General features: G+C 29.1%; 1 protein-coding gene across 2 annotated transcripts in view; it reads left to right on the top strand.

The window, feature by feature from the left end:
• The window catches only part of LOC107439462 (rhophilin-2), a 105,272-nt gene extending 88,321 nt beyond the window's left edge, over positions 1 to 16,951 (top strand). For both annotated transcript variants that reach the window (XM_043041280.1, XM_043041281.2), the window contains exons 10-16: positions 7,484 to 7,640; positions 7,725 to 7,841; positions 9,125 to 9,322; positions 9,411 to 9,487; positions 10,839 to 10,991; positions 13,227 to 13,472; positions 15,041 to 16,951. In XM_043041280.1, the coding sequence (XP_042897214.1) occupies positions 7,484 to 7,640; positions 7,725 to 7,841; positions 9,125 to 9,322; positions 9,411 to 9,487; positions 10,839 to 10,991; positions 13,227 to 13,472; positions 15,041 to 15,157 (1,065 nt within the window). In that variant the 3' untranslated portion in view covers positions 15,158 to 16,951. The remainder of the gene's footprint in view (positions 1 to 7,483; positions 7,641 to 7,724; positions 7,842 to 9,124; positions 9,323 to 9,410; positions 9,488 to 10,838; positions 10,992 to 13,226; positions 13,473 to 15,040) is intronic.
• The last annotated feature ends 201 nt before the right edge of the window (positions 16,952 to 17,152 follow it).

Here is a 17,152-nt window from a genome sequence, read left to right as displayed (position 1 = left end):
GAGGTATGAGGAAGAAGAGAATTATTAAGTTGTAGAACATCATCGATTTGACGCCTTTTTACATAGTAAAGGCGAGTGCATTGGATGTTTGAAAGTTTCAACAGTGTAGCGAAAGGACTTTTTAAAAAATAAATAATAATAAGCAGATATTACAAAATATCTTTATTTTTCATATACTTATAAATATATCAAAATAGATAAAGACAATAAAGCAATGACTATGAAGAAGAAAAAAGATATTTTTTAAAATTTAAGTTTATTTTCTTCCCTAGAGCGTTTCACCACGTCAAAATTGTGGAAATTCCGAATAAGTAATTAATGCTTTTCAAATGTTCTTTATTTAGTACTAGCTGAATACAAGATCTTCGTGCGTGTTGAAAGAAAGTAAATTAGCAATAAATCGTTTACGAAATCAAGCACAAAACGGAAAGACATATGCTGACGAAATTAATAATAATAAAATGTAGCTAAAAATGTAGAGAAGAGATGAAAAATAATAAAAATTAATAAAAAGAGAAAAAAATTAAATACTTTTTTAAAAAAATTAAAAGCTGAATTTTGCGGATATAATCGTGCGAGCTGATGAAGAGAATATATCTTTTCATTATTTTGTTTTTCGGCTTTTTAATATTTATTTTAAAACACTTTATTATTTTCCTCTACATTTTTAACTACATTTTATACACTTGCAACGCTTATGCGCAGTAAATAAAACTCTCTTAATTTTCTCCGTTTTTTCATATATATATATATANATTATATATATATATATAATATTTAGAATACTTTAAATTTTTGAAATTTAGGTTGGTACGACTGTTCCTTTTCCCTACCACAAATAACATTTTTTCAATTATGTGTAAAAAAAAAACAATTATTTACAATGACAAAAATTAAAACATGATAATGCAATTTATCTGTTTAGTCAACTAAACAGAAAGAAAAATGAAATATATTTATATAACTATTCTACTAAAATTTTCAAAACTTTTTTCACACAAAAATATACAAATGTTTTATGCGAATGAACTGGACAACAAGTGTCATTTGATCAGAATTTAAGATTCTGTGTGGTCAAAGGGGTTATTTACTTGATGAAAATCTGTATTCCTGGATGGTTAAATTTATCATGAGCAATTTGCAGAAGTTATAATCTCAACGAAAATGGAACAACTATCTTAGTAAAATTTTTCTTACGTACACATAAAACATTATTGACATCAGCAAAATTACCTTGTAAGTTATCTTTCCTTTGAGCTGCGCTTATTTCACTCAATTTTAACAAATGTGAAACATGAACATTATTATTTTTACTATCATTTTTTAAAAGTGAATGTGTTGCATCTCTCGAAAGCCAATCAGCTTCAAAATTAGTAGAACCTTTTGTGTATTTAATATCATATTCATACATACTTAACAATAATGACCATCTAAATAATCTACTTTTTAAATTTTTAACATTCTTTAGCCAAACTAAAGCAGCATGATCAGTATGTATGATGAATTTTTGGCCAAACAGGTAATGATGGAATTTATTTAAAGAATCTACTATAACAAGACATTAAAGTTCTGTAATTTCATAGTTTTTTTCATAGTCCCTTAAGGAATGAGAATGAAAAGCTACAGGATGCAATACACCACATTCATCTGTCTGTTTTAACACTGAACCAATACCAACTAACCATGCATCAACAAAAAGATGACATACATGATTAGGATTAAAAATTTTCAAAATTGGTTTACAAATAATAGCATTTTTTGAAACTTCAAAAGATTCTTGATATTTTTCTGACCACACGCATTTTACATCTTTCTTTAACAAGTTATTCAAAGGATACCGAATGTTTGCATAAATATCAATAAATTTACTGTAAACATTTATTGATGCAAGAAATCTTTGCAATGATTTCACATTTTTAGGGGGTATTAATTTTTTAATTACCTCAATATTATGGTTATCGGGTGATATAATCCCATTGCTTATTTCATATCCTAAAAATTCTATTTGTTTTTGCAAAAATGAACATTTTGAAAGTTTTAATTTCAAGTTTTCTTGTTTACAAATATCAAAAATCCTCTTAAGATGGGTTAAATGTTCATCATAAGAATTAGAAAATATAATGATATCAACAAAATAGTTTGTAGCAAATTCAATTTTATGTTTATTTAAAATTCTACGAATTGTACGTTGAAAAATGCTTGGTGCATTCTTCCAGCCAAAAGGTAATCTTAAGTATTCAAATAGACCATTGTGAGTAGTGAATGCTAATTTCTCAGTATCATCAGGATGAATAGGATCATAACGATATCCCATGGATAAATCTATTTTAGAATAATAACTACTATTAGACAATTTTTCAATTAAAGACTGTATAAAAGGTAGAGGTTCAAAATCTGTTTTTGTAATTCGATTTAATTTCGTAAAGTCAACACGTAAACGACTCTTTTTATTTTCATCTTTTTAAAAGACTAAAGTTACAGGGGCAGCATAAGGGGATGAACTTTTTTTTGTAATGTTACTTTTTAACAATTCTTCTATCTGTAAATCCATTTCTCGTTGTTTTTTTGGGGATGTTTTCTAAGGCCTTAGAGATATAGGTGAATCTGAAGTTAAGCTGACTCTCTTTGGTTCCATTCTGATTTCTCCCACATCATGTTTATGTTTTACAAAAATATCATCATAACTTTTTAAAATTTCTTTTAAGTTCACATTTTCTATTTTGCTCTCATTTTTTATTTTTTCGTCGATATTGACCTGATAATGTATGAATCCATTACTTAGATCTATCTTCGAATCATTTGAGATTTTTGGACATTCTTTCTTTTTCCTATTTTTTCCTTTTTTTTTATTTTTGTTACCCTTTACATTATTTTTTTCAATGTTTACTTTTACTGAAACATCTTTAACTTTTATTTTTTCACCATTTTTAACCTTAACATTTTGAGAATTTTGCTGTCTAATGTGCAAAGATAAGTTGTCACTGTTAGAATTATCAGAGGTGATCAGTCTCTTACCAAATTGAGTAACAACTGGCCCGACAAAATCAATAAACAAACAAAAATCTTTACAAGTTTGCAACCCTAATAAAGCATATGATAAATCAGTATCAATTATAAAATACTTAGCTGAGTTAACAATTTCTCCTATCTTAAGGGGAAACTCACAAATTTTATTAAGTGTTAATTGTCCTTCCGTTTGAGTAAGATTTAATTCTTCACATTTTTTAATAGGAATATTTAATCTTGACACAAAATCTTTAGGTATTATATTCAATGTGGACCCGTTATCAACATTCAATAATATCCCTTTGTTTACATTCTCATTTTTATTTTGTTTTGATTTGGACGTCCCTTTTGGTATTTATTTTCTACTTTATATCCATTTAGGTATTTATTTTCCACTTTATATCCGGATATTATTAATTGCTATTGCTTATTTGTCATAGTTTGGACGTTCACTTCAACCACATTATTAGGGTTGTTTACACACGAGGAGCCCATGTGAAATTGATTCAAAAGTCCTTTCATCGAGCAATATTTACATTGGTTTATTGGGTTCTCCTATGTTGTATGATGTATTTTGGGTTTTGCCACATTCGGGGTTAGATTTTTATTTTTAGGACAAGCCGGGGTTTTATGTCCTGGTGCATTACACTTAAAGCACTTAATGTAATATTTAGGGTTTTCTATTTTCTTCATATATGGTCCCTTATTATTTTGAAATTTATTTTTGTCTAAGTCACTTTTTATTTTTTTCATAAATTTTAAGTTTTTGTTTAAATTCAGAAAGATTATTGGCTCCATAAAGAATTGATTTATTATTTGTTTGGTCTGGTATTCCTTGAATTATATAAGTGATTAGAGCTAAGTCATCAATTTCACTTTGAGTAGCAATTTCTTTCATTTTAAGGAAATACTCTTGAAGAGTTTCATTTTACCTTTGTTTTCTTTTTTGCAACATTGCACGTACTTCTGCACTATTGCAATTAAGTCCAAATTCTTCAAGCAGAAATTTTTTTAATTTTTCATGTGAATTTAAACAAGTTTCACTTCTAATTAATGTTGATGCATTCCCCTTTAAACAACTTTTTGCAAATAGAAAGTTTTGCATATCCGAAAGTTTAAATAAATTAGCATGAGTTTCAAAATTTTCAAACCAAGAATTAATATTTTCATGTGTATCTTCTTTAAACATAGGAGTAACTGCTTCAATGTCAGAAAAATTAACTATTAATTTTGTTTATGGTTCTCTATTATTTACATCATTATTAGAACTTTGATTATAGGATACCATATCTTTATTAATACAACCTTTAGTACAGGCAGAACTTAAATTAACTTGCGTAAATTGATTTACACAAGTTTTGGTAAATGTGGTTCAAAATCAGTTTGAGTTTGTTTACATTCAAACTGACTAATTTCATCCTCATCTTCAGAGGGATTTTCAATTACTATAGAATTTTTTAAATAATTAAAATCTCATAAACTAGTTCAAATATGTTTTGCAATTTCTTTTTAATTTTCCTCACTAGAAATCTTTTAGAATGTCTGTAATTTTGACTAATTCCGAAAAATTAAAAGTGTTACAAATTTCTTTAAGTTCGTTTGAAAATTCTTGATTGTTAGGTTCAAAAGAAAATTCTGAAAAATTTAGTCTTTTATTACGATTTAACCGTGAAAAATCATTTGGAAATAAAAGTTTGAATAATGACTTAATATCATTTGCCGTCACTAGTTTAATGGACGTTTGAACCACATTTCTTTCTTTCAAAAACATTTTAAATGCACTATAAGTAACAATATTATATTATAATTTTTTAAAAAAAAGCAAGGTAAACATGCGAAATGCAATTCAACCATTAATAATATTCTATTGATTAAATCTCATAATGAAAATCTCAGATCACTACTCATATCTAATGTCAATAAAATATGTAATCATAAGATTGAGAAAGAAAAATATGAGAAAAAAAATATATCTACAGTGTACTCTTCCTTTACTTTGCCAACACTTTTNGAGTAGCAATTTCTTTCATTTTAAGGAAATACTCTTGAAGAGTTTCATTTTACCTTTGTTTTCTTTTTTGCAACATTGCACGTACTTCTGCACTATTGCAATTAAGTCCAAATTCTTCAAGCAGAAATTTTTTTAATTTTTCATGTGAATTTAAACAAGTTTCACTTCTAATTAATGTTGATGCATTCCCCTTTAAACAACTTTTTGCAAATAGAAAGTTTTGCATATCCGAAAGTTTAAATAAATTAGCATGAGTTTCAAAATTTTCAAACCAAGAATTAATATTTTCATGTGTATCTTCTTTAAACATAGGAGTAACTGCTTCAATGTCAGAAAAATTAACTATTAATTTTGTTTATGGTTCTCTATTATTTACATCATTATTAGAACTTTGATTATAGGATACCATATCTTTATTAATACAACCTTTAGTACAGGCAGAACTTAAATTAACTTGCGTAAATTGATTTACACAAGTTTTAATTGGTAAATGTGGTTCAAAATCAGTTTGAGTTTGTTTACATTCAAACTGACTAATTTCATCGTCATCTTCAGAGGGATTTTCAATTACTATAGAATTTTTTTAAATAATTAAAATCTCATAAACAAGTTCAAATATGTTTTGAAATTTCATTTTAATTTCCCTCACTGGAAATCTTTTAGAATGTCTGTAATTTTGACTGATTCCGAAAAATTAAAAGTGTTACAAATTTCTTTAAGTTCGTTTGAAAATTCTTCATTGTTAGGTTCAAAAGAAAATTCTGAAAAATTTAGTCTTTTATTACGATTTAACCGTGAAAAATCATTAGGAAATAAAAGTTTGAATAATGACTTAATTTCATTTGCCGTCACTAGTTTAATAGACGTTTGAACCACATTTATTTATTTCAAAAACATTTTAAATGCACTATAAGTAACAATATTATATTATTATATAAGATAATCATGCGAAATGCAATTCAACCATTAATAATCAGGGGTCCGTCCAGGCCGAATTTACTACCGTTTCGCGGTACCTTCACAAATTCAATTTTAGGTAAAACGGTAGTTTCACAAATTCAACTTTAGGAAAAACGGTAGTTTCACAAAATACTTTTTCTTAAAATTTTATTTTTGTATCCCTTAAGAAACGATAAATCTATATTTTTACCATGTTTTTGTATTGATTTTTTAATATAATTTTTAATTTTTCACAAATTATGTCTAAATTTTCACAAAATAGGTACCTTTCAGAAAAACCTAGACAGACCCCTGATAATATTCTATTGATTAAATCTCATAATGAAAATTTCAGATCACTACTCATAGCTAATGTCAATAAAATATTTAATCATAAGAGTCAGAAAGAAAAATATGAGAAAAAAAAACATATATCTACAGTATACTCTTCCTTTACTTTGCCAACACTTTTCTTTAACCTTCATGATTTATACTCGACGAAGGTACAGGTAGTGGAAAAGACGGGGTGTGATTTCCTCCTTCACCGATTAAGCGATTTTTTCTCCCGACGTGTGCGATGGGGATAGGGAAACTTCAACATTGCAGCCAGCCAGACGATAGGCCTAAGATTCAAATGTATTAACACCGGTTTTCTTCAAAAGGTTTCCTCCGCAAAGCAAATCCTGCTAGGCTTGTAATAGCAGGGCTGCATCCCTGTTATCATTGGTAATGCTTAGCTCAAATAATTCAATCGTGCACCAATTATTCCTTCATTAGTTTTATTTACGGGTAGGCTGGTGGCTATAACATTTCACATTTACTCTCCGCAAGGGAGGGGGTAGACAAAACTCCGGATGGCTCCAGCAGATCTTACATGGAACACATCATAAGCAAGAGTCACACAAAAACAATCGCTCCTGCTTTAAATACTGACAGAAAATGAGGTGAAAAGTCTCAATCGTCGCATACCTTGAAATCCTACGCATTAAGGAAAATCATGTAATGCTTCCTAATATGGAAATGAAAGAGGGAAAGATTCTAAAAATAACTCCTTTGAAATATGAATCTAATTATTATTCATTGGTATGTTTTCAACCTTGAAGTTCCAAAATAGAGTATCTCTACACCTATTCTTTACCAAAGACATTTTATGAAAAGAGTTTTAATGTTTTCATTAATACAAAAGTATTTATAATTTTTNGAAAGAGGGACAAGATTCTAAAAATAACTCCTTCTTTGAAATATAAATCTAATTATAATTCAATGGTATGTTTTCAGCCCTGAAGTCCCAAAATAGAGTATCTCTACACCTATTCTTTACCAAAGACCCAAAGACATATTATGAAAAAAATTTTAATGTTTTCATTAATACATATATATATATATACATAAATAACACAATGCATGCCTAATGCATATATAGTAAGCATTATGCGATGCATAACTTCTGAGCATGTTTGCACAACACGTGTTTCATTTTGTTCTATTCAATAGAATTATAATTTTTATTTTTATAAAAACATTTAGGTTTCCGAAGTATACAGACAGTTATATACTCTTCTAAGTTCTACTGCCATTAAAGACTGTGTACCTAATTCTTGGGGCGGCCTGATGCATGTGAAAACAGAACATTATTCCTCTCAATCTCATTATTATGTTGCCCTTGCTCTCATTTCATATGGTGGTAAGATTATTTAATTGCATTGGTTTCAATTGATTGACAATGCCATTCGTTGTTACTGATAAAGTATTGTGTGGTTTTTTTTAGAGGATTTCAATACAAATGCGCAAGAAAAGCTTGAACATCTTCATATTGAAATTAAATCTAATGATCGTAAAGATGCCATACGTACTCCCCGTAATGCCAATGAAAGGCTTCGATTAGGTAAGCACTTTGAAGTGTAACAAAATAAATAAACAAAAATAATAAATAAATGAGCAATCGTAATTTAAATATGTTATCACGAAAGTTTTCGGGGTGTGTTCTTTTAAATACTTCAGTGAAGTTGATATCTTGAAAAATGATATCTTTTTAAGGTTTTGGAAGTAATTTTAATTTTACAAAAATGACTTTATGTTCAGAAATTTAACATTTAAGTTGTACACGGAAATGTTTTGGAATGATTTCTTCTTCTTTTTTTATTTTTTATTTTAATTTTTTTAATTTTGAGAAGCTTTTTTGATCTTATGAAAAGTTATAATAATTTCAAATTACTCTGAATTTTGATTCCGTGATATTATTTTGGATATATAAACTTTTGACATAATACGTTTTTGTGTGATGTTATAGTGAAGATAATATAACTTTCTGATATTACATGTACAGTTACAGTATTTTTTTAATGTAAGATGTAANTGTGTTCTTTTAAATACTTCAGTGAAGTTGATATCTTGAAAAATGATATCTTTTTAAGGTTTTGGAAGTAATTTTAATTTTACAAAAATGACTTTATGTTCGGAAATTTAACATTTAAGTTGCACACGGAAATTTTTTGGAATGATTTCTTCTTTTTTTTTTTATTTATTTTTTTTTTTTAAATTTTTTTTTAATTTTGAGAGGCTTTTTTGATCTTATGAAAAGTTGTAACAATTTCAAATAACTCTGAATTTTGATTCCGTGATATTATTTTGGATACATAAACTTTTGACACAATAAGTTTTTGTGTGATGTTATATTGAAGATAATATAACGTTCTGATATTACATGAAGTATTTTTTTAATGTAAGATGTAACAATTTCTATATGCTTTGAAATATATTTATGTGATGTTATTTCAGAAAATAATGTTTTAATGATACACGATTTAATAATACATGTCATCAATTTTTTTGTTGTTGCAACATATACTTTTGTGACGATCTTGTCAACTGAGCTTATGATGTGAAATTGGGTGGGGGAAAAAAAGATTATTTTTTTCTGAAATTTTGCAGTTGTGTTTTACGTGAGTGTTCCAGCTTAACAGATGCTTAGTAATTTTTTAATGCTTAAATGCCACAATTTTATTTTCTTATTAACTTATTTGCATAATTTAACGTGTTGAGTTAGCTTTTTGAATTTATCAAGATTGATTTGTAAAATGATTTATAAAACTTTGGACGAATATTAGATGATGGTTTAAGATGCCTTCTCTTGCAATTTAATTATATATATTATTTTTTACTGTTCAGGTCGTGCACATTTACACCATAGCATTACAACGCACGAAGAAGCCCTGAGGACGTACAGAATGTGCCGACAGCTGCAATTAATTGACAGTCTTTATGATCTTCTACAGAAAACTAACGAGAAATCCCTCACACTTCTCTCAAAACTTATTGACGATGTTGACCAGTTCCAAGATGTCTTTGAACCACCAGCAATAAGAGGTAATTATGAAAGAAAATATTTTTACTGCACGTACTGAGCAAAACTTTTTACACTGTAAAAATCATAAACATTATATTTTTTTTTCAGCTTCGACAAAATTCCAACTGAAGTTGACGGATCCTGACTTTAATCAACACAAAGCAGTCGACTTATTTAAAGCACTGGTAAGTATTGTTCATACTAGTAGATGTTTTCAATAATATCGATACATATTTTTCTTTTAAAATTAAATTTTCTGCTCTCGGTTATTTAATGTATGATTTTTTGTTTATTTAATTTAATAATTAACGAAAAAAAATTTATATTATAATATAAAAATTTTTACATCCTAATATTTCTCTAGAAATATGACAGAAACTTAAAAGATTAAATAATATTAAAAGAACCAAATTTTCGACCTCTTTCCATTTTGAGATTTTAAATTATACAATATTCGAAAAGAAAGGATATTTCAGGAAAAAAAATACTTTTGAGTGTTTTAGCAAAACTTAATTCATGACATTACTAATTAATAAGCGTACTTAAAATCATTCATTCATATATCATTTTTATAAATGAAAATGCTATCATTTGATCAAAAGATTCAATGTGTCACTTTTACGTATTTATTTTATTTATTGTATGTCAGAGATGTGGCTGAAACCAGACGTCCAAATTAACATGGCCAACGGTATCTCACCCGTTGTGGTGGTCCTGAAAGAGTGGATACCACTTCTGGAGAACGCACTAGATCTGCTCAACGGGAAGACTGATTGTGCAGCTCATAGGAAATAAAAAATAAATATCAGAGATACGTGGCAGATAAACATATTCAGGGTAGCCACAAGTGACTAAAATGCGACTATTTGCAACTATTTTCAACCTGAGGCCACTATCGCAACTTCTTGTTTGCCTGAAAAGGCTAAAAAAACAACTTTTTTCATGAAAAGGAGACTATTGGGAGACTTTTCTTAACTCCTAACGACGTTTTTAGCTTAAATTGGGTTGACAACCTGCGGCCCGCAGAAGCTTCTGAACACGATGATTTTTTTCCACAATTTTATTTCTTGAAAAAATAAAAATTTTGAATGAAAATTTTGAATTGCAAATTTGAAACATTCATTTTTAATGCTCTCAATTTGCACTGATTCCCATGTAAGTTTACTTTGTTTCTCGATTACCTTTTCAACAGTTTTTGCTACAAAATTCCGCATGATTTTATGCTAATTCTGCATGATTTTATGCTAAATCAATTATTGATAAAAGGTTAAATTTTTTAGAAAAATTATTTTTCTGAATGAATTCTAGTCATTAAAAGTATTTAATTTTCTGCAAATATACTAATGACACAAAAATGTAGGGCCAGAATACTAACGTTCATGCAGTTGGCTACTAAAAGCAACTATTTTCTTCATTTTTTTCTGTGGCAACCTTGCATATTCTATTTTGTTATACTTGAATTGTTTTGTTATCACACTTGAATTCGTTTTTATTATACTTTAGTTGTACTTGAAATATGCTATTATTGTTTCATAGGGACCTTTAAAGTTTTTCTCTGCCAAGAGACATTGGACTGCCGCACGAATAGTGGAACTTAAAAAATCAAGTGATGATTCAACATTTGGGTTCAGTGTTAAGGATAACTCACCAGTTGTTGTGACAAGAGTTGAAATTGGTGGCATTGCAGAGGTACATTATTATTTCAAATTTACGTTTCTAAAAGTTATTTTTACTTTGTACATTTTATACATCTTTTGTAATTGTCTTTCGTATTTTATTAGTTCTAACCATAATATTAATATTTAATAAATAATATCGTAATATTAATATTTTATAAACAGCTATAGTATAAAACTATAGCTGTTAAAACTGTAGCTGTTAAAACTGTAGCTGTGAAATAGATGACTTATTATAAAGGGTTAAAAATATACATAATGCTAAATTTCTGATGGTTATGCTTGCCTACAAGAATATTCCAAATCAAGAGTGCTCAAAACATAATTTTAATAATTCAAATAAATTAAGTTACAAATCTTATTGGGGGGGGGGATTTCAGATTTCCTTAATTAATTTCAATTCGAATCGCGAATCCTATATCAAAAAAATTTTTTTTTTAAATTTTGAAAAGTAATTTTTAAAATAATTACTTTGCGTGAAATAAACATACAGAAAAAACACTTGTAAATGAAAGTGGAATTATGTGGTAGCTTTGTTTTATTTATTTTTTGTCTCATTTCGAAACTAGAAATTAGCCTAATGGTATGAATTAGACAGACCATAAAGCTATTTGTTATTTTGTTTTATAACCAGCGTTAAACAGGCGATCCTTAGATATGCGACTCTACCAATGTTCGACCCTTGTAGTATCAAACCAAATCCAGAAGATAAGAGCACTACCAGGTCAAGTTTTATGATTTTTGGGTGAAAATGATCCCCAGTTCCGTTACGTGGAGAGGAAAACCTCAAAAAACGTAAACCTTGATAGTTAATCCGACATCAAGGAAACTTTAATCCATGATGGGATTGGAATAACCCACTGGGATATTTTTCCATAGCTTCGTTATCTGTGCTAATCGAGAGCAATATACGAGACTATAGTTATCGTCGGGATTCGAACGAAGGGCCATTGATTGGAAGACGAGAGTTCTGTCCCCGATGTTTTGAATAGGCCGATTCCTTAGTCAATCTTTTAGAATAGATAGGGGCTTACAATTTTATTCCATTTCACTCATTCATAAAATTAAACTTAAATTTAAAAGTTTTGATAAGGACCTTATGCACGTAAATTTTGCTATACATATGTTCGTTTAAGCTGAATTTTTGTAACAATAACCTCTTTCTGATTGTGTTGAAGTTGCTAAATGTGGATTTAAGGCAATGCTGCAGATTCACCTAGTTGTTGTTGTTACTAATGCCACTTACCAATACCAACAAGCTTGCAATGGGAATCCAAGCGATTATAAGGCAAAGGGTGCGTTTCTTGTTTTTCAGTGGCTCTATGTATGGCCAAGAATGCTTCTTCAGCCACACACACGTCACATCCCGTTTTACAGGGCGAATGTATTCTCATACACATTTCGCAATTTTGACCAGAACCAGAGAATGATCAATCTCCAATTCAGTACTCCCAGAGGTATTGATTTGTTATGGGAACTTGAACGACTTTGTGACCCCGAAAAATTTCACAAAAACCAGTCACCATTTAAAACGCGGGAGACCTTCGGCCAGTGGGATTTAAACTCTCGTTCTCCCGAACACGAGTCCAGCGTCCTACCAACCAAGCTATCCCATCCTCAGATTCACCTAGTATATTCTGCGACCAGAGAGAGCGCTATACCGAGGGAGATACCCTTCTCGGCAAATGAATTTTCATCTACATAAATGATTTCAAATTTACAGTTGAGAAAAAAGCTAAATCCTGAGTAAGTCATTAAATTTGAAATGTAGAAAAAAATTCAAAATATCAAACTGAAAACATATTATGGTAAGATTGCGCTGTAGGGAAATAATTATGCAATAAATTGTTATCATTGTGATATTTTGAAAACCTTTTTTCAACATTTAAAACTTCGTGGGTGCATCATCTTTTGCGTGACGGCCCGGGTGGGCCTTGCTCTTCTCGAGAATTCTCTTTCTTCCCCGCAATGCTTCTTCGTGGTTTACTCTAAGTTTATATGAACTCACTTTTCTCTAAAATAACAATGGAGGTTAAACAGAATTTGTCATGAAAATTTCCACCCGAGGTAATGGCCAAATAGCGCCCTCTTAACACTTACTTTCTATCATTAAAATTTGCGAATTTCAAAAAACTTGGTGAAATAAATGAATATTGTGCAGTTGAGCTGGCGTCTCTTTTCCGAGAAATGTCTTTTCTTTTTTCAAAAATGTTCTTTGTAACATTTTTTAAAATTTCCTTTGAAATAGGGTTGTGGACTGAAGGAAGGAGATTATATCACAGCAGTGAATGATGAGGACACGAAATGGACGACGCATGAAGAAATGGCAGAATTGATAAGGAATGCTGGCAACACCATCACTCTCAAAGTTGTGACGCCCATGAACTGGAAGTATTTACACTCTAGGGGAGCAGCTGGAATGTCTATTTGCTCAAAATCAACATCATCTAGTAGTTCTGGTTTCAGTTCTTCTTCAAGTCGCAATCCTAGTCCAGTAAGTAGATACTAAATCAAGTCCATTTTTTTTATGGTAACCATCAATAATTTCATCATAAACCATTATACTTTTTGATGATAAGTAACCATCACCCCCAAAGTAGTAATTCTGATTGATGGTTTGTTTATTTTGATGGTTTGTTCATGTCGAACCATCAGAAGTTTCCATCATAATTTCTTAGAAATCAAAATTTGGAACGATCATGAACCACCATCACCTCGGTGTAGGAATTCAGGCTGATTTATGATGAGTCATCATAAAAAAATGATTGTATATTCCTGCTGAACCATCAAGAATTATTATTCAACCATCATGGAAATGCATTGCTGTACCATTATGAGCCATCACGAATTTCCATCTTAGAAATCCAATGTTTGAGCCATCATGAACAACCATCATCCTAATGTAGGAATTCGGACTGATTTATAATGATCCGCCGAATTAAAATATCAAATTGTTTTGATGGTTTATTCCTGAGAATCAACAAATAATCCCATTAAACCATCATGGATTGTTGGTCCAGGAGAATCAAACTTATCTTGATGGTTAACCGTATTAAAGTAGCATTTTCCATCATGGAATGATTGCAGTTTGTTGGTATATCAAAAAAGCATGAACTCATAATGGAAAATGCTGGATGATGATGATCATCAACTGATCATCATGAATCGCACTGAAACCAACATAAGCCATCGAAAACTTTGTGATGAGACCATCAAGAATTTCGACTTGGGTTTTGTTAGGACGTTAGCCACTCAACCGACAACCGACTGTTTCCGTCAACAACTCTTATGCCAGACAGTTGCGTTAGCTAGATAACTTATTGTACAACAGACATGTTTACTCGACAAGTATTCATTTTCCTTTACAACAGGATTGCCCGACACTACATTTGCCCAACTAATTTCCTGAAAGTCTACTTTTTATAAATATGTTATCAATTTATCAATATAGTTTCGTTATTTTTCGCTATCGTTTACGTAATATTTGTAGATATTTATAAAATTTATTTTATAACTATCTATAAACTATTAGATATTAAACTATAAACTATTTGAATTATTAGATATTTATAAAATTTATTTACTTATGTTATATTATTTATGCCTAATATAGTAAAAGTATTTTTATTTTCAAATTAATGATTGTTTTGATCAACTGTATTTGTCAACCAGTTTGGGATTTGAAATGAAAATTATTTGAAAGTGCAAATATTTTGAAATTTCATGACTCTAACTATTGCACCGATTTCGTTTCGAAAAAAAAAAGAGATAGAAGAAAGAAAGGAGAAAGATACTTTACAATTGTTCTCGTTTTATAGACTACCTAAAGTTTATCAACGGTGTGAATGGTTTTTTATAAAACAAGAAATAAAATCAAAGGAGAGAAAGTATACAATTTAGTGAATCCATGAATTGATATATTGGCGAATGAGAGAATCAGTGACTTGACGAAATAGCGACTTGAATCAGCTTATAAGCGAAAAAAAAGTTTATAAAACACATAATAATTTGTCGACATCTTCGATTTTTTCTCCCTTAATTATTCTTTTACTCTCCCTTTAGGTTGGAAGTGTGAATGGTAGAGATTGTGACAAAAGGGGTAGTTGGAACCCTTTTAGAAGAAGGAATTCAAAAGATCCTCTGGAATCTAGCTACATAACAAACATATTATACAGATAATATTATCATAAGTGATCCTTTGTAAATATTTCTTCTGCGTATGCCATAAACTGATTATAATAAGTCATTTATTGTTATGTATGTATCTGGCGATGCTATAATCTGTGTAAAAGGCACAGTTCGTGTAAGACTATGTTCCCTTCAATCAAGAAAACAGTCTGGATTCTTGAAACTCAAATGCAGAGTGTTCCTTAAATATCGCACTTAATATATATTTTTAGACTCCCTGTCGAAAATGAAGTTAAGAAGTACAAGCATTAAGGGTCACAAAACAATATTTAAAAGAACAAAAATGTGGAAAGCGGGTATAAATTTTTTTTTTTGATTGTGGGTTGAAATTTGAAAGTGTTTCCAATAATCTCCTCTTAAACCATCTCAGTTTCCTTGTGGAATCAAACATTATTTTAACTCCGCTTTTCTCACTTGTGGTTTGACAAGTATTAATTGCGTTTTTGTGTTTCCTTTTGTTTAAATATTGATTTGCGACCCCTAATGTTATACCCTATAATGCTATACAATGTAACTAGAATTCTAAAAATATATGTTAAGGGAAGTGAATGCGAAACACTCTGTGCATTTTAACGATATTAGTTTCTTTCAAACCAAGCATTTTTTGTTTAAAAGAAAACCTATAAAACTAAATTGTTTTAAAAAAATCGTCTCTGAATTTACACAGACTATGACGTATAAGATTTCAGTTGACGTAAAATTTGAACTAAATGAAATTATTGTAATTAAATGTAAAAACATTGTTAAAAGTGCTGCTGGGCAGTTTTTTATGTTAACTCTCTAATGTTTTCTTTTGAAACTTCCAACACCTTTACGTTTGGGTATTTTTCAGTTATTTTAAGATAAACTTTTTTCATTGAGTTATTGATGCTTTGTATTCTTAGCTATGAAAGCAATTGTAAGAAGATTTTTTTTATCAATAATGTTGTTCTCAAAACTCTTCTAATTCATATCTTTTTTTGAAAACAATTTTTTAAGTTATATTTAATCATTTTTTAGATTAAAAAGTATTTTATTTGAAATAAAAGACGTATTTGTTGTACAAATGAAATGTACTAAAATACCAGCATGTAATAACGTTTTAAGCGTGTTTTATGTGTATTAAAATTCCTTCTTTTGACTTGATTTAAGATCAAATCGACGAGAGGGACTTGTATTTAGATTTTAGAAGGCTGTCAAACTCTTCCAAGAAGAAGACTTATAGATTGTAACCTATTACGATCAGCCAAATGATTACAATTAAATAGTAGGATAGTAATTTAATTTTTTTTAAATTCTACATTTATTAACTGAATTTGAAAATTTTGTACAGATAATTAAGGATTAAATTGCATGAATTCTAACGTGTTTTTAAATTATTATTTATTATCTTAAAGCACAAGATTAATAAACTAAAATATAATCACTGTGAATAAATTATCTAACTATAGTTAAGTAAAAGTATGCGAAATTTTACAGCCTATTCTTAAAAATATGTGTACCATAGTAGTTCTATTGATTTAAAGGTTTGTTTCCTCGATATTTGATAATGTTTTATTTCCTCTTTTGTTTAGTGAAGGACTGAATGCATGCGAATGGAATTTTAGATAAATGAATATTTTGATTTGAATTTTGTTACAAGTGAAATCAACATTTTGATTATTTTAAATTCCTTTTTCGTTATCCAATTAATTTTCAATGTCTGCATATTTTTTGGTTTCTTCATTATGGTCCTTTTGGACTTATCTAGTCGATTTTGTTTTATTAATTTGTACATATTTGTGTAAATAAATTTTGTAATTTTGATTTTTCTTGGAATATTATTATTTTTCAAATACATTTTCTTAATAAAAAGGTTCAGGTGTGAAAAGTACAAAATACAAAAGTTAGTAGAATTTATTTTTTCTTATTTACAATAACCGAGTCAGAGAGAGATAAAACAAGGTTCGTGGGAAATAATAAAACGGGGAGGGTATTTCTCATAATCTATCTTCATTTCCGAGCCAT

Source organism: Parasteatoda tepidariorum, chromosome 1, assembly GCF_043381705.1.
Source record: "Parasteatoda tepidariorum isolate YZ-2023 chromosome 1, CAS_Ptep_4.0, whole genome shotgun sequence".
In the NCBI taxonomy this organism is placed as follows: Eukaryota; Metazoa; Arthropoda; class Arachnida; order Araneae; family Theridiidae; genus Parasteatoda; species Parasteatoda tepidariorum.
Note: the sequence above shows the minus strand (reverse complement) of the source record. Positions and strands in the feature narration are given on the sequence as shown.